General features: G+C 40.9%; 1 protein-coding gene and 2 long non-coding RNA genes across 3 annotated transcripts; all 3 read right to left on the bottom strand.

The window, feature by feature from the left end:
* Positions 1-4226: 4226 nt before the first annotated feature.
* On the bottom strand, positions 4227-7119 carry LOC145439011 (uncharacterized). The gene is made up of 4 exons (XR_013915070.1): positions 5460-7119; positions 5324-5389; positions 5176-5265; positions 4227-4937 (listed from the first exon to the last, which is right to left on the bottom strand). It is a non-coding gene; the product is annotated as an uncharacterized LOC145439011 (long non-coding RNA).
* A 1197-nt stretch (positions 7120-8316) lies between these two features.
* Positions 8317-13471, bottom strand: LOC145439010 (uncharacterized). The gene is made up of 4 exons (XR_013915069.1): positions 12848-13471; positions 11456-12791; positions 10845-11005; positions 8317-8752 (listed from the first exon to the last, which is right to left on the bottom strand). It is a non-coding gene; the product is annotated as an uncharacterized LOC145439010 (long non-coding RNA).
* Positions 13472-16247: 2776 nt separating this feature from the next.
* Positions 16248-18684, bottom strand: LOC145439007 (protein O-mannosyl-transferase TMTC1-like). The gene has a single exon (XM_080316426.1). It carries the CDS (start codon positions 18537-18539, stop codon positions 16461-16463), a length of 2079 nt encoding a protein of 692 aa, XP_080172552.1. The 5' UTR covers positions 18540-18684; the 3' UTR covers positions 16248-16460.
* Positions 18685-19329: the final 645 nt, after the last annotated feature.

The following is a 19329-nucleotide window of genomic DNA, read 5'->3' as shown; positions in this document are numbered from 1 at the left end:
GCTCATAGCTCAAAATATAATGAAGTTCATGATATTTCTTGTTGTATTTGTACTACTCAATAAAATATTACTTCTTCTTGTTATAACCATGACCATCGCCTACGTAAGTGAGCATGGCGTTGTACTAACGTAAAGTTTTAAAAAACTTGAGATGAGGAAAACGATTTTCTCTTCACCAGCAACTCAAAACACCGCAGTCCATGCTCTTACTCTCTGCTTCGAAATATATTTCCACTTCCACTTGTGATCGAAACTAGAATGTTGTTCGCAGATTAGCTACTATGCCAACATGGCTATTTTTCGTCACAAGCACTACCATGCCGGTACAATGTACATTGCTGTAAGTAATGCGACGGCGGTTTGGCACTGGATTTTCTTACGCGAGAGGGATATTCATATTAATTCGCTGCAAAATGCCTCGGACAAAGAGGCATTTTCAGGAAAACAATAAATTCGATTAGAATTAAAATTAGAGCATAGGAACAAGTTACAAATTAGATTAGAATTTGGACTAGAGCATAAGTCATAAGAGCATTTCACAAATTAGATTAGAATTAGATTACTGGCATTTCGCTCTATAATTTAGTGAAATTAGACAACTACAATTATCTAGTTGTCCAAGTCTGCCACGTTATACCAATCGTCGACTATAGGCTCCTACACATTACGCAAACGTAGGCTATATAATCCTAAAATTGATTCTGACCTTCATTATTTTCCTTTCTTCAGTTTTTCTCAATATATATAGTCAACATTGAATATATACATTGCATATTGGCCTACACTACACGAAACACGATATTTGTTGACAATCCCGACATGCACTACATATCTCATTTTCAGATGCGCGGCCGCATTTCAGTGCATAGTCGTTGAAATAATTGGACGCCAAATCTCCATGTTAACCTGTCCATGTCCAATTGTCCATTTCCGGTATACTCGGGTCCAATCTAATGATTCATATCGGCTTTAGAGATGTAGACGATCAGGATTTGCGCATTTTTTTCTCAAACCCGATTGGATCCGTATTCACATATTTGCCCAACTGCCGGAGCCGGATCAGGAAAGGATTCTAAATTTATAGTGCACGAAAGTGACTTTCTGTTTGTTCACTTCGATGTTTTGTATGGACTTGGAATCAGCTGACTTATGTATTGCACCGCTATTTCCAGAAAATCCTTGATAGCAAACTTCTATGCATTGCCGGAGTGTGATTAAAAAAATATCGACGACAGGGTCAAATAGATGCTCAGCCTTCACGGTTCACTTTCATCATTAATATTATTAGTTTCACATATTACTATCAAACATTTATCCTTTCTCATGTGATCAGATTCACCGGTAGAGTTGATGAAGCTGGTGTTTTCGAAATTTTAGGGCAAGTTATAAATGATGATGCATCTTGGGGTGGGCCAATTGTTATTAGTCACTTTGATGCATGCTGGTATTTCTTGGCCTCCCATCAGGATTGTCGGTATAGCGGAAAGTAGAGATGGTGTGAACGTGCGTTCACGTTCGCGTTCTGTGTGTGAACCTCGGAATTTTAGAGGTTCATGCTCACAAACGAACCGTTGCAGGTTCTGCACTGTGAACCTTTTCATATATATACAATTTTTCACGTAATTATAACATTTTTGGTTTAAATTATTTGCATTTCAACTGCGAGTCACACTATGCATGGCGCTGGCAGCATAAAAAATTAACACTAAACGAGCATCCACCTTGAAAATCTTAAACATTTTACTTGCTTTGTTAAAAAAGTTTGGTAGAAATATTCTGTTTTCCGTTTGTGAAAGAACTCTGCTGTAAGCTTAACCCGCAACCATACAACATCAAGAGCGAAATACGCTACATGTCGCTATAGTCAGCGAATTATACTTATACCAATCAATGAAATTTATGTAAAGAATACATCGTTGTCTAAAAAAAATCTAGTAGGGGCATGAGGTCCATCTTGATTTGATATGTTTATTGTGTCATAAAAACCAAATCCGTGTGATCGGGGTGTTGGCTACTCCTATATAACTTGTTAATGGGATAATATCGGCAGAAAGTACAGAAACCGGTTTTACACTCTGCTCAATATCAGCGTAGCAATACTCAGACCAGGGATATCTAGATATGCCTGGCAAGACCTCGTCAAAATTGTTGGCAAAGGGACGGGATATTGATTTTGTGGGATTATTATATCATTTGATTGCTCCAGTTAGTAGCCTACTTTTGGCGACTGTTAAAACGTCAGTATGTACTTCAGAAGTGTGGCATAATTTAGCCCGAGTTGTCGCTACAGGTATCGTGTACATCAATATATCAAGTCACTGAAATGTAGGGTTGGAATTAGCAACATGATGTCACGTGACGTCATGAGGTTCACGTTCGCGTTCACACAGAACCTTTCTAAAAGGTTCGAGTTCACACGAACCTGAACCTTTCAGAGGTTCAAACCATCCCTAGTGGAAAGATATTGGAATCGCTTAAACGTACCATGCAGAAACAAATTTCTTTCGTGAGGAAAAAGCGATTCCATGTTGGTATTTCTGTATGGGGAGCATCATTTTCCTCTGCTGTTCGCATCAGTATTGTGGGGCTCAGAATGCAAGGCTCCTATATTGAAATCAAAAAAATTAGTCGCATTTAATCGCGGCTAGCGCGATGAAAATTTCGAGAATAATTAAAATTTCTCAAAAATCCGGGAGTCAATTTTTGAATTCAATTTGCATGTCGACGGCATACAAATTGGATTACGTGTCGACGGCCACACACATCTCCTTATACAACAGCAGGTTGGCCACCAATGTCCATGCTAAGCTGCGTGCGTGCGCGGCCGCGCACTGCTGACAAAGTCGCCGCGCACAGGAAAATCTATGCCGCGCACCGGAAAGCCGAAGTGATTACCATTTTTAGTCGTAACGCGCTGTTGTCCAAGGAACCACGCGGTGAGTTGGTGAGTTCGCGCAGACTCGTGAAAAATTAGAAGGAACATTGTTGGCCATCCCTGGTAGAAGATATCATTGTCGAAATATTGTGGTGTCTATTAGGGATGTTGCAAACCCCTGGCAGTACCTCCATAATTTGTCCGGGTGTAGTATTACAACATGGTTTGCTTTTATCCGAGGTATGTCCCGGTGCAATAAAACGACAAGTTTTGCTTCTTTCCGAACACATTAGAGTAGTGCTGCTGATTTATCATCCGTATCTACCTAGTAACTCATGGATGATATCCTCAGTCAGTAATTCCCAATCGACTGTCTCCATATTAATAATATCTAGATTATGAAAACTTCTTCTTTTTATCAATTTATATCAAAACCTATATATGATTTTGATTATACAAATCAAACCGTTTTAAGGAAGCCTTAGCTGAAAAATGACGGTCAATATTGAAACAAAATGATAACATTGAAACGTTGAATGAGTGAATCTCATGACTTCTTTTGCTCATCAAATATTCTACTGATATTAATGCTTTGATAGCCGCGACAATTGCTAGATGTACTGTACCACTAAATAGCCTGTTCTCCGCGTCCTCTTCAAACCAAACATAACTGTATTTTTACGGTCAATCAATCGACCGACCACAAATCGGCAGCACCGTCGCGGTACTCAACTGTTAAATCACGTGTTGGACATCTATCCGTAGGTTAGTCAGTATTTCAGCTAGTACCGTGTCTCACTCTGTGGCGAGATAGCGCAGTGGTATAATCCGCGGCTGCAACAGCAATGGGTGCGGGTTCGAGTCCGACCGAGGTCGACTTCCGAATTCCGATACCTAAGGGTGGGTTTCAAAAAGTTGTCTTAATTTAGACCTGGCTTAAGGCCAGTGATTGACTTGCTCAAGACGCCAGACGTCGGCGGTCTTAATTCGGTTTCAAATGTCAATTTGGCGCCGCGCTCGGCCAAGTCCGTTAGTTGCGAGTAATTACTGTCTACTTCGTCGCTGTAGCGAGTTCAACACGGAACCGAGGCCAGTTGTTATTGTTTTGAGTTGCTTGCTGATGTCGTATAGTATGGTAGCGATGCGGTGAAGGAATACGGAATTGCTTGAGTTGTTGAAATTTACGGACGGATGATCAGAACGGAACCCCGAGGAAGTATCTGGCAAATGATCAGCACGTTATCGCAAAGTATTCGAAGAAATAGTGCGGCTGTGATGTGATACCGATTTTTGAAGACACAACTGCCCAGCATTTTGGCATATTAATTGATGAAGATTATGCTCTTGGAGATGCTGAATATCCACTGAGGACTTATTACTCACGCCACTATTATGCCCAAGAACTTTGACCGAAAAAAGTCACTATTGTTTTCATGCATATCGTTACCCTCTGGCAGAGCGCAGTGCTTTGTGTTGAAGAAAATATCTCGCACATTGGCTATATTCAAGGAAGAACCTCAGAATATCGATATGACAATAGCCTGCTTCTGCCTTTACAATCATAGCAATGCTGACAAGGCAGATGGAGCTGAATTTGATGACATACTGCAACTGGAAGCGTTGACCGCACTCCCACAGTATCGACTCCTACAGAGAAATCTGCACGACAACGCATGATCTAGAGATTTTTGCAATACATTTGATTACATTCCAAAACATACTGGTGCTTTATTTCTTGTGACACGTTAAAATGAGGTAAAATGTGCATTATGGCTTTAAGTAAGTTCAAGTTCATAAATTTGGACACAAGATAGCGAAGTTATTGCAAGGGGCTTGGAAAACTGGAGCAGGCGAACATGAACGGCTGAACAAAATTGAATCAAATGTACAAAAGACATGTTTTGACTCTAGATTCGGCTAGCGTCAAATTAATGTTGTTCAGCATCTTCTATAATTATTAACGTTGAGACCATGCTCAACTTGTTTCATTCTCTTCTGCTTTATCACTGATTTTCAAATCTTCGCTGCTTCATAGTTGACTTCGGGCCTGGACTTCGGTGAGCTGTTGGTAGAGATATAACTGATAAATTTCGAACGGATTTTTTAAATTTTATACTGTTGCTATCCATACAAAACTCAATAGTCTATTGTAATACATAGCATCAGCAAACTATACAAATGTTAATAGCAATAATAATGAGATAATAATTAATAGCAATAATAATGAGATAATAATTAATAGCAATAATAATGAGATAACAAACAGACAATTGATGGCCTAGTAATGAATGCAAACTTACCTTGATCTGGTTGGAAATGTTGCCCAAACAACTAGCAGATGCAGCTCCCAACTGCTACTCCATAAGTTGGCACATCAGATGGGTCAGCATCTATTACAAAACAACTTATCAAGCATGGTATAAATATGAATGGAAATGACATACTTACAGCCCAGTGTTGGTATCATGGTGCGAGGAACTGGATAAAGCTCGAGCAAAGTGCTTTCAGAAAAACCTTAATATAAAAGGAACCGGATATTGGTATGCGCATTCACACTCACATATACGGATAGATAGATAAATACCTATTTGATGGCTTGGCACATCACTGCTCGTTTGATTTTCTCTGTGTTCCAAAAGAATGGTGCTATCATTTGTTTCACAGCCTGCAGCTCACTCTGGTGGCACATTGCACAGCTATATAATAATTTTTACATGGACTGATTATGCTGCTATGTCGATACTATGACTGGGTAGCAAATCTGTGAAAATCAATGTTGAATTGACATATATCTCAAAACATTTGGATTACTGAAGCGTTAGCATGTACTGCACTTTGAATATTATTGGCATATATCACTTCACATCAATGGCCCCTTTAAGCTGCATACATGCGCAAATGCGCAGTGCTGACACGGTTTATGCACACAGAAAATCTGAAGTCATGACCCTTTTTTAGTCGTTACGCACTGTTTTTCGAGGGTCTGCGTAGTGAGTTCTTGAGTGTACGCACAGACTCGTCAAAAATTAGAGGGAACATTGCTTCACATCTATAGCAATTCACTAACAACTTCATGCAAAGTCATGTCATTTTTCTTTCCGAAACTTCTGGATCTTTATCCAGTATGCTGAAATTCGGTGCGCGTGCAGTGAACGGAATATCAATACAATGCTGGTTGAATAGACACATATTGATCAAAGTTCCATGTAGTCGGCACTATTCTAGAAAGTAGCAGTTAAACATATTTATGACAATGCTCATAGGGGTGGAGCGAAAATGGATATTGAGGGGAACCCTGCAATCAATCACAGTTGCGTGCAAGTGGTGCAACATTGATTAGGCTCAACAAAATGAGCATGATACATATTTTCCATTTTCTGGTGATGCGTCGTGTGTTCACTTTTTGGCTATAACCACAGCAAAGCCAAACTGTCAAAACGTCAACGTGCCTAAGTTAAAAGACGTAACCAGTCGAGAAAACTATAATGATGAGTTGACGTAGCATGTAGGCTATCAATAAAGGATCTGTTGATCTGCCGCAACCTAAAATCTCATCTTGGGGCTTCTTCGATACATGCACTATATTAACTGATGTTCCCCATGACCACTGATCAGCATCATTACCCGTAGCGGATTCTTATCGCTGACCTTTCTTTGCCAAAATGGGCGGGATTCGCAAGTCCAACGCTAGGCACCTTTACGCCTTACCCCAAATATCACTTCCCGTGTCTCGTAACCATAGTCATATCATATTCGTAACCGAATCGATTGGAGCCAGCGAACGCGGGTTATGGTGGTCATGGGGAACATTGCTTGATACTATATGGTGCGGTTATGGAAGAAGTGCTGATGTGTCCTGTGTGCCTCAGGGGTCTGGCTGTCCATTTGAATTGAAATCCGTTCAGTATACGAAGACCCCTGCAGCATTCCACTGTAAATCCCACTATAACGGTATATATGATACCAACTTGTCACGTTTGTGATATAAACATTGTTCCAAACTGCCTGACATCAATATAAAATGATCTAATCTGATTTGCCAAGCTATACATCAGAAGAACGGCCAGTATCCTTCAACAAACAGCACAACAGTTATCAGCACTGTTGACTTCAGCCTACCCCCTAGCTGGCTTGGATATCTGTCTTAACAAAGCGCACGCTGGAGGGGAAATCCCCTCAAGTCACAGTTTTGAAACCGACTTCAGCCTGAGGGGTTTAGCTTAAGCCCGACGACGGGCCTAAGTCGACTATTTGAAACCCACCTAGGCTCCTCCTCGCCACCTCATCCGCGTCAGCGGTGTCTTAGAAAAGCCTAGAGGTGGGCCGTGCTATAACTCGGCAGTTACGGAAAATAAAAAAAATATCGGCCTGGTGTAAATGACCATAGTAGTCGACAAACACCATGAATACCCCAAAAACAAACAAACAAACAAAACCGTGTCTCACTAGCCGCAATATCGGCCCAATAATTTTTGTATCTGAGAGGTCAATACAGTGGCGTATGCAGGTCAGGGGTTCGGTTTTGGAACCCCCATTTTGTGAAAATAATAGATTCATATTTCACTGTTGTCTACATCCGTTGGAAATCCAAATAATGATTGTCTGCAGCTTCGCAAAATCATATGCCTGCCACTGTAATACAATTAAAAAGATTGCAACTTGTAAAAGATCCACGTAACTCACGTTTCGCATGATCAGATGCAACCAGCATGATTAGTATGAGTTTTTACAAAGAAAATACGACGCACACGACGACTCCCAGTGAGTTCCAATTAGTGCTATCATGACCTCGTGAATTTTCAATTATGGTGTACCAGATGATTAACATGCATGCCTCTTTGGGCGTTAAAATGGAACATATAGGACGAAAAAGATTCCCGACCCCTGCTATATAGGATGCATATAATAGCGGACGAAAGAGAATAGCATAGGGCATGGGTGTCAAAGTCAACTTGGGTCGCATGCCGGATTCAAACCTTTTGTTCTCTCGCAGGCCGCACCAGTCAAATAATTCCAATAAGTTACCTCCAAATCCATACCTTTGTTTTCACTCGAATGCTTTATTATCCAAGATCAAGGCTATACATAATAGTCCTACAGATCATGTAGCTACCCAGCAAACACCCGATGTCCAGTTGACTTCCTGCGGAAAAGACGCAGGACGCCCAGTGTTACTTCCCTGGAGTGAATTTGTCGACTACTAGAAGCGTCCTAAACACTTCCTGAGTTGGTCTACTGTGGACGTGGAGCGACTCCAGATGGACTCATTGGATCTGCTGTGAACGTGACATGACTCTCTATGGATGCGTCAGACCTACTGTGGACGCGACGTGACTCCCTATGGATATGTCATTTATCACCTGTTCTGTTCTATTCCTCAGGATTACCATATCAGGACCCCCCTCCTAACCTGGTGCAATTACATGGAATTCAACATCATATAAACTAACGAACTGTTTATATTGGGTTACTGTAAAACGACAATTGCAAAATACAAGTACAACATTAACTAATGAACTATTACTGGTAAACAAAGTTCAGGCTTACGTGAAAAATCGATCAGGAAATCACTACGAATAAATGTGTCAGTGGGATTTTGCATATAACAGCAAGTTCTAAGTCAATTTTATATTACCATTACGAACATTTCAATTGAAGTGCATCATGAAATTAGAAATAAACGTGTCACATGACTTTGAAAAAGTACAACTGCTAATACAACTAAAACAGGGAAAAGGATGGAGCAATCATAAGTAAAATTTACATTGCATATTATAAAACGATGCATCATTTGCACCGCATCATGTTAAAAGCGCGAGTGCGTATTCGCAATAAACTTGGTTGCAACAACAGTTTTCTTCTTGGTCTTTGTTTTGCCTGAAACATATACAACAATGTCAGCAAATCATTTGTAGAGCCACTCTGCTGACATAGCACATGAAATTTGCGTCAGAGCTGCTTCAATTTCTATTCCCTCATGCATTAATTGTGATCCGCTACTTCTACTTGTGCTGAGTGATAATTTATGACGATACTACAATGTCTACTCGAGTACGGGAGCTTCTGACGTTGTGATACAGAGTATGAAACCCGTCAATCAAATTATATTGTGGAAACACCTCAAGTACATACTTCAGTACTTTCCAGAACTTCTACTTTACCTAAAATAGTTTTGATAAGCCATGTATATCGCTGCTTGAGTGCTTGAACCCGAGTAGAAATACATTGCGTTACTCTTACTTGTACTAGACGACTGACGCTACAAATATTTCTGATTGAGTGCTGAACATGATTGCTTTCCTTATCTCTGTTTAAAAGCATACAACTACGACATTCCTCAAGTCTCCATATTTTGACCATGTCGACACTTGGAAGTAGTTTGATGTCTTGTAAATCGCTATTTATACTATTTAGTACGGTACTAACGATGAATACTTTGACCACCTTTATTTGGAACTTATCACCTACTACAACTAGGGCTTGCCACGAATCTGAATAGAGCAACGATAAGTCGAAACAGATGATCTTTTAGGGTACATAAATTGTATTCAACAAGAATTAGAATTCCGATTCTATGTACCACTGCGAGGCCTAAAAATATAGAGTCGTCATATCGCAGAACACGGCACATGTAGGACGTAGCTACGCACGATCGTGTGAATGACAAATGTATTGTCTCAAAGTACAATAAAATAGGAATTATCTTAAATCTAAAAAACATTCTTCGATATGATGTAGAGCCGGTATTCATTTTCTTCGAATTCGCATACGAGATAGATATTTCAACTTTTCCTTGTTCATAATGTTGTCACATCATATAGAGCAGAGGCTTCAAATTCAAATGTGGTCGCAGGTCAATTTCCGGATTTTTGACGACGCAGCAAGATAGGGATATTCAATGTAGAATTTCCATGTAGGCCTTATTTGACGGGAGCTTGCAGACAGGCATTCCACAAACATCTCGAGAATATAATTTACTATTGTATTATTCACGTTTGACACGAAAAAAAATCACAGTTTTGAATATTTCAATAAAATTATTTTTGTGCTGGGCATAATTTGTTAAAATAATGAGTTATAGAGATGATGCAATAGGATGCATCATGACATCATCAAACTCTGGGTTATACTATTTCAGTTGGTGGACCTTTGACGTGTCACAGTTGTATTTTAAAATCTACTGAAATTTGATCTGGTATCAGAGCATTTGAGCGGTGTAGCCTAATCCGGGTTTTGATATAGTCGTGATAAGTAGGCTGTTGCTACTGTCATTACCAAAGTCAAATTAATTCAGAATTAGATGTTGGCTTCGATTATTATTGGAACATATCAACAACTTTAGCCATAGTAATAGCATTGATTCTTAGCCTTAGCGATCGCACACTTCATGCTACTCATAAGATTTCTAGCAGCCCAAAATTTATTTTCAACACAATTTCTGATGGTACCTATATTAAAATCAGATAGTCAATTCACATAAAATTGCGCATAGCACGAGAACCACAGCATATAGGTCTAATTCCACGATGCATATCGTACCACAAAAGGGTCTACGGGCCCTGTTCAAGAACCCCTGGGATAGAATAGAGCACAAAATCTTCTTTTAGAACTTTTTACTTCATTTTGAAGTGAATTTTACAAGCCTGGTAAAAGGCTAATTGTACAGTAGAAATTCAAGGCGTTGCAACTATTCAAACTCCGGTGCAAACAATATGTACTTTGACCACCAACTATGATTAAACGCTAAGAATGCCTACGCAACACCTCGACCAAATCTACTTTTTCAAACTTATTATTTGTATACTTTCCAGAAGTGCATTATCTACTTCCATTTCGAGTAGATCTAACGCAACTTTAAAGTTGTTACCTCTAGGTGTGTATAAATCCATAACATTACATCTACTTCAGTTCAAAAGATGATTACTTTCACAGCCTCTGGTTTCCATGAAGTGTATTCAATGTTTTATACCTTTTGACTTTTTCCTGAGGATGACGCAGCACCGATTTTACAGCAACGCTTGTTCCATGTGGCAGTAGTTCTTCCGAACGTTTTTGGTTCCAGTCATCAAGACATACTTTGTACAGTGTTCTTGACGTTGTTGAACACTATCAATTGAAGACATTGCCGATCTAAATAATCAAAGATATTATAATGTTTGTAGTGAAGCCATTTGTCAAGAAGCCAAGCGAGGAATCTAGAATATCCTGTAAAAAAAAAGACAATGAAGTTCAAGCTGGACCATTCGCACATTCTACTCACTACAATGAATAATCAGTAGGGCTGAGCACATTGGTATGGTTACTCAAATCTCGAACGAGTATCAATTCTTATTTCTTATGATTCGAGCCAAGTATGCGACTATTTTCAAGACAGCCTACTGAAATTACACGCTCTGTGCCACTATAACAATGCAGTTTATAATAAAATTATAGTTCCACCCAGCACGTTTTAGCAGCCCGATTGCGAACCACCGTCAATTGTATATTTCCGCATCATCGATGGCACTTTTTTCAGGGTAATAAATTGCTAATTAATGAAATATCATAAATCATCATATATAGTTCGTAACTTCAACTTACATAATTTAACATCTTGATCCATGAACAATGCACCACTGCGGCGCCTTCCTCTGAAGTTTAGAACTACATAACATTGCCTGTTCAATATCTAGTCTCCTGGTAGAAATGAAGTAACTTTGTATACATAAACACAGATATGTCCCATCCATATATAGTAAGAATCCATTGATAATAAGGTTGTGTTTTCTTATCGACGGCAAGATGACCATGAGCAATGAGCCTTCCTTAGGGCCCATCCATAGCCTACTTTTTTGATACTGCTGCAATGTAGGCAATGTTTCCGTGTATATATATACTAATATCGAAAGTTATAATCAAGCAATAAAAGTATGCACGGAGGCCGTGCCAACATTGCGGTAACATTGCCAACAACCCGTCTGCACCAGGCCATGAACATGTTAAGTTTATAGAGTTTATAATTGGTTTAGTGTTTGAGTATCCTTTGATTAGAGCGAGGTTAAAGATGGGCTAACAAACTATTATAATGTTGTTCCTAAAATACCCTAAATATAAACCAATATTGCCAAAAATTCTTACATGTACACTGAAAGCCTCAATTATTTTATTAACGCTATTATCTAGATGGTTATGGTTATATACTGTTGTGGACACAAAAATACGAAAATGGATGTTAATGTGATGCTACAATCTTCATGCATCCACAAATTCAGCAATCTCACATTCCATAAAGGAACATTCCACATTTCTGTAAGCCTATACATAACATTTCAAAATTCAGTATAATATACCGATATGTTATAAAATACCAGTACATTACTTTATGCGGCATCTGGTTTGCTGATTGGGTCCTGCAGCCCTAGGAAATCCTTGTAAAACTTTTCACAGGATGCACATGAAATGGCAAGTTATTGCTTGTGAGACATTATGGAACAGAGCACAATAAATCAGACTTCTATGATCAATACATTATCATATAGTATCAAATGTAGCCTACTACAAGAATTATCGGCTTGCATGAGTTACCGATTAGCAGCGGGTCGATCAATTCCGTCTGTAGGTGATATTACAGCCGTGTCACTATAATCATATAATCGAATTCATTATATCGCATCAGCAGTTCATGATGATCGAGACTATTGCTGTTTATTAAATATAGCACTCAAAAACCAAGCTCCCTGCCCTTCCGGTACTCATGATAGAGACATCTCACAGTCCACGCTGTTAACGTTTCCAATTATGAACTAAACCATTACTGTGATAATTCGTCCCTCCGCCATTGCTACATACGGTGATCAAATTGAATTACACGCGCGGCGCATGCGCGATGCTCGCCAAATAGAAGAAGGCAGGCTTCTGGTTTTATGGTTGGATGAATCTGAAGCAACAGGCGTGTTCGACTCCATTATCGAAATAGCCGAGAGGATTGCTTACTGCGTTGTTCCGTGATTGGAATAGTCATCACAATCCCATCATGACGATTATCAAGTTCTGATATCGGAATATTTCACATGCATTACGAGTATTTGCCCCTGATGTGGGCATTTTCGACCCAGTAATGTCACAATAAAATAAGCCACTGTGTCTCTGTATCGCACATTATATCGAGCCTCTTTAGCACTGTGCGACCGCAATGATCGACAGCCGGGCTTGTGAAGTTCCACGCGATGAGAAAGTCACACCATATCAACATTCACGGCTTCACTCCACTAGATTTCACTTGTATCATGACTGTATTCAACACAACTTATTCAGCATTGACTGCAGAATAATGCACATTTGAGTTCATAGAAACGATTTCCCAGTAAGGACATCCAAATCAACTCCTGTGTTGGTGGCATCCAGGCATCACACTATTATGACATCCACTGGAATGGTCATTGGTGACTGGCATAGGAGCACTCTTAAAGTTACTTCCTCTGGGGGTCTCTTGGAGTTACATAATTGGACGTCAATTTGTGACCTACTGAGCAAGTCCTCAGTCACTAAAAGTGGGACGTGGGACGACTGGGCACAATTGTGGACGTACCCGTAAGTCCGTGGGAGATCGGGTGTTTGCTGGGTATTTTCTAGCAACGACTTATTTCGCAAACAATGGAATTGACTAAAATACGAGGATTAGCCGATTAAATACAGTTATAAATTACTAAAACGTTGGTACTAATGACAATACTAATACAAGTTGGCGTATTTCTATGCTACCCTTGTTTTAGCCGTGATCCCGCGTAAACCGCCCTGCCCCTGCTTATTCGTTTTGAGCAATACAATAGTTGACTGTAAACGCAAACGTTGCTCCATTATTATTATAGGCTATAGATACCCATTCAGGTTTCCCTGGAGCCGAGGCTGGGAACTTTTGGGTCACAATAAGATATACAGCGGTGCGATCAAGGATATTTGAACTATATTCTTTTTCAAACTATTATTCACCATGTACCTTCCACTTCCATGTATAAACTTACCCAATGGGTAGTACCCATACATACTATATGTAAAATGGTTTCGCATTGCATTTCCACCTCTGTAAATAATTAAATAGTATATTCATATTGAAATGAATCAACTTTTATCAAAATACACCAACCAAAACTCTGTCAACAAAAGGAGTTCGTGTATCACCTAAAAATAGTACATTGAACGCTCTCTCATTCGAAATTTCATGCTGGTGACGTCATATTTTGTGATACGATTGTTGATATACAATGTTCTTTCCAATTCTCTACTAGTTGCTGACGATTACCCCTGACGAGTGTCAGCCGAAAATATTCGGGTTCATTTCAATATGAATATACTATTTAATTGTATATTGAAGTTCTGTACCTCCAAGAAGCTCCTCTGTAAATAACTACTTTGGTCGACCTACTCAGAAAACTCTAATCTGAGTTGAATTCTTTTTCCTTCACAGAATTTGACTTCAATGTCATGGACTAGTTCAGTGGTTCCCAACCTTTTTCGACTCATCGCCCCCTTTTGAAGTCCACACCGATCATCGCCCCCCAAATATTGGGAACCGAAAAACAGCACTTCGTCACCCCCCTTTTGGCCCGATAGGGTGATAAACCACCTCCGACCCCCTGTCAGCCAGTGTTTTTTTTCGCTTCATATCAGCTATACCCTATTTCATGTACTGTTTGGTAAGTCACCGTATTTCACCTAAACGCGCGAAGTGCCACAAATTTATATAATTCATGTTTGAATCGGTCAATATGGTCGGGAATTGCATATATATTGCTATCAATTTTTTTCCTCTTTCTGCTCACGTAATCAGATTTACCGGTAGATCTGAGTGTGGTGTGTTGGAAAAGTTAGGGCACCCTTAAATAATAATTAAACATCTTCGGCCGTATACCCGTTGGCAGGAATGAAACAGCACTTCGTCAGGTCACCAAAAAACTTTGGTCTTGGGCTCCCATAGGGTGATAAACCGACCCCCATCACGTTGTTCGCTTTGCCACGAAATTAGGTGGAATCTTTGTTATATTGACTTCGTTACATGATGCTATCTCGCAGTGTTGGCCCTACCAACGGAGTGGGGGGGGGGGGCTGGGCGAGACTTACCGGGGGGCCGCCTATAAGTATCTATCCGTAACTTCTAGGGGGCTCCGCCCCCCAGACCCCCCTTTCGCATCGGTTATTATTATCTATCTTTCACCACCGCAAAAGGTTTGTCCAGGTGCTGGATTCAGCCATGTCTATTTTGCATGTGTGCAAGTATAGACTACATCAAAACTAAGTAATTCTACCGCATGCAGAGACGTGATGATTATCGGGATACGGGACGTTTCTTACAAATGCAGTGATGTGATGATGATTGACACATCTGTACGGAATCATATTCTTGCTTGGTGCAAGGATTTCCATGTTTCTTCGTCATTCTCCTTTAAAAAAGCGCCAAATCCAAATAGGGGCCCCCTCGACCAGGAGGGGGGGCGGGCGACCGCCCACCTCGCCCACCCCAAAAGCCACCACTGCTATCTCGTGACCTCCTATATCTGGTATGTCAGCAGATATGGAAATCGTCAAAACGTACCAAACTAAAAGACGCAGTTGATTTCAAATTGGTATTTCTTAACTGGCAAATAATTTTTTCTTTCCCGGATGGCATTTGTCCTGATAGGGTTAAGGTCGCCAGGACAGGAACATTCGACGCCAGCCATTGAGGCACATTTGGACAATTAAACATATATGTATAAGTATACATATCGAAGTTTTCGGTCAGCACAAGGGCATTCCTTTTCGGCCAAGGTCTTCTCGCTGCTGATTGTTCTGGCACACTTCTCGGAGTCGCATGTTACATGACCTCTAACTTCATATGTCTTGGTGCGTCGTGGCGCAATAATGGCTGACGCCGAAGTCTCCCATTTCCATAAATCATGTGTATTTTTGTTGGGGGACGGGTACTCCAAAGTCAAAATATATGAAAATATAAAATCGCGCCGAGGGCGAAAATTTTTGGAAAAAGTTCCATGAATTTCTAAAAAATTACACTACAATTTTTGTTAATTCACGAAAGATTTTTTTGCCCCCAATTGGGGGTTTGGGGTGCGGTAGTTACGGTCCCGACTCCAATATAGCCGTCTTAACGCGCCATCGCCCCCTTCGTTGTTTTCGCCCCCTATCGCCCCCTTCGTCCGTTTTCGCCCCCATATCGCCCCCCTAGACCGCCAAATTGCCCCTGGGGGGTGATATCGCCCACGTTGGGAACCACTGGACTAGTTCCTAATGGTGACCTGAATCAAAACTAAACACTGCTCCACGGACATTCGATGTCGGGATTTCTCACGTCGAATTATTTGGTAAAAATCTCGACTTTTGTTAGAAAAATGCCGGACAATACAACAATTTTTTCATTTACTCAGAATTGCTGCGGGGCCCGATGAAATCGCCTGGCAGGCCGGGTGGTATGTTTGACACCCCTGGTATTTGGGGCAGACAATTTTACGAAACCAACAATATAAAATACCAAATTTAAAAACAGAGAAGAGGGGGAAAGCATCTTCGCTTACGCATTCTGATGTATTCTATATGTTTATTACTATCACCAATATCATCCCTCCATCTGCTTCCGTACTTTCAAAACAGATTGCGTCATAGTTTCAGATTCTTCGAAGAGACCTTTGGAATGTAGTATGCGCGCGTACAGTAACAGAGCCCGCGTGAAAAGTGCCTTCTCGTCAAAACACTGCTTGCTTTGACGATTGTTATTGAGCTTAAGCGCCGCGCGACGCTCTGCCAAAAGGCCCAAGACACGCTCGTCTCTCCTGGCGTGACAAAACTGAAAGAGCAGATTACTTATTGCGGATTCCGCACTGTCCAGCGAATTGTTCTCCACGAGAGTCTCGGCAAGAGATATGGTCGGCAGAATAGGGTACATATGTCGACTCATCATCTTCAAATAGATATCCGCTGCCTTCTCATAATCTTTGGTGCGGTTAAAAATCGAAGCTAAATTCATGTACGCTTCGGCCCGGTCCGGCACGATAAGAATCAAACGAGTGTACATCTCCCTGGCTCGCTCTAGCGTAGAATCGTTTTTCTCGAGTATGACCGCAAGATTATTCAGCGCTCCGGGATAATCCGGTTGTAATTTCAGTACCTCCTCGTAATGTATGACCGCTTCTTCGTAGCGGTGGGTTTCTCGGAGGTAATTCGCCCAGTTGTAACGAATCTTCGGATTATCAGGGGCGGATTCCATGCCGGATTTGAACAAGGCTTCCTTCGTTTGCCAAACCTTATTTCTTTCCCAGGTTTTTGCGGCGTAGAACGCCAACAGTGCGATGAGTAAAATGTGCGATGCCGAACGAGATTTAACTTCGATGTAATTTTTTATAAAACATACCATCAAAATCGAGAATCCTATACTCGGCAAATACAGCGTTCGCTCAGCGACGACGAACCCAACAGGAAAAAATATGTTCGAGCACGGAATGTACGGTAAAATGAGCAATAACATACCCCATGCTTCTGGCGTAAGAAATTCATATAACAGACATTTCCGACAAATTTTGAGAACAACAAGAAACGAGGTGGTGAAAAATGCGAGCGTTGCGATGCTGCGATAATCGCTGAAACAGTCAACCAACGGGACGGTATCATACGAATAATCGTAGAGGAGATTAATTGGCATCAATAGTAGTTTAAAATTGACCCAGCTGATGTATGAGTAGGTAAGAAAGCGTGTTTTTAAAAACGGACTTTTCGAAGCTGGGTTGTCCGCCGATGAAAACGTCGGTTTTGTCCAACCCATTGCGTAAAACCGTAAGAACAGAATCGATGACATCGCTGCCATGATCATCACAACCCTGAATATTTTCCAAACTGTGGCGCACATTTTGCTGACATTGAAAGTTGCATACACGTTGAACGCGTCTATCACAAACATCAAACCGAAAACTGTGATACCACTCTCTTTCATTAACATTGCACATCCAGCGGTTAAAACAGACATAGATAATGTTACGACTTCAACTATTCTGGAATCGCATTTGATACTGATGTTATGCAAAAGCACAGCCACCAGGAAAAACAACGCCGACAGCAATTCAGCTCTGCCGACAATATTCGCGACTGCTTCTGTATGAATTGGATGAGTGGCGAATACCAAGCCCACAAGAAAGGCGAGATTTTTTCCGCGGTCTTCGTATCTGCAATATATCACCTTGTGACTTACCACCGATGTGAGTACCGATACCAAGGCATGTGTCAAGCAGTTGACAAGATGGAAGTAAAGCGGTTGCAATCCGTGAAGGTAGTAATTCAGTCTAAACGTCAATACGCACAGCGGTCTGTATGATTTGTGACTCTTCTTGTTGACGATGTAGGTGCCCCAGAAATCGTTTTTGAATAAATTAGTTAGCGATGTGTTACCGACGACATCCCGATTTCTTACAATAGCCACAATGTCGTCATGTAGAAATTGTCCATGGTTGACGTTGGAGTATATCAACATCGCGGATGCAAATATCACAATGTGTCGATATGGAATGAGTTTAAGAAGAGGTTCGTAACTAAAGGTCGACTTCGGAGTATTACCGTCGGTACTAATAAGCCTCGTTGATTCGTCGTCAGAGATGCAATCATCATTTTGTTTTTTGCGCTTCCTCAATTCTGCTGATCTATCTTCCATGCCTGTGTATTTAGATTAGCGACTGCTGTACGAACTCCTAACATTAGTGAAGGTTGGAGGATGCTGGCGACATCTCTGCAATATCAACGATACGGAATACATGCTGCAGTGTCGGCTATATATGATCAGTAGCTAGCCTCGGGCTATGTTAGCAACTGGTAGTGTCTGACATTATCCGTTCTTTATCAAGCATGTTCTGCTCGTTTGGATCCCGAATACAGTCGACAAAATCACCCCGATCCAGCTAAGAGTGAACAGAGGACCAGAGATGGAAGCGGGCCGGGTGAGCCGGACCCGAACCCGGCCCGAACCCGACAAGTTCAGCCCGAACCCGGCCCGAACCCGACGGTTGAGTTTTGAGCCCGTTTCGGCCCGAAACCAAGTTCAAATAGCAATTTTCAACTGTTGCGAGCAAATAAGCTGATATACGATTCAAATTTCGAGCATTTCAATGCTCTAACTTTGTTTTCTTTCGATAGCAATCTTGCATATGGCAAGAGAGCTTAATATATCTGAATGAGAATACGCTGAAAACAGCCCCACTGTTAACTTAGTCTGCAACTTTACCCTGAATTTTAGTCGGTTCACTATAATTGAGATTTAGTCGCTTCTGCATGCTCGATCGTGGCGTCTTTGGTATCATAGAAACAAGGAGATCGCCCTCTACAGTATTATGCCATCGAAAAAGCTATCCGCAAGGTGTATCATAGGGCTATTGGCTGTTGAAAGCGAAAATATTAAGTTTTCCTCAACAATTCTGTTTTTATAACTGCTGATGAACCCTGATAAA

Source organism: Botryllus schlosseri, chromosome 5, assembly GCF_051294905.1.
Source record: "Botryllus schlosseri isolate E-star chromosome 5, Bs_hap1, whole genome shotgun sequence".
NCBI classification, from domain to species: domain Eukaryota; kingdom Metazoa; phylum Chordata; class Ascidiacea; order Stolidobranchia; family Styelidae; genus Botryllus; species Botryllus schlosseri.
The sequence above is the reverse complement of the archived record's forward strand: the minus strand, read 5'-3'. Positions and strand labels throughout refer to the sequence as shown.

What these genes read in the sequence shown, in the direction of transcription:
- LOC145439007 (XM_080316426.1), bottom strand. Translation starts at nt 18,539, where the DNA reads ATGGAAGATAGATCAGCAGAATTGAGGAAGCGCAAAAAACAAAATGAT.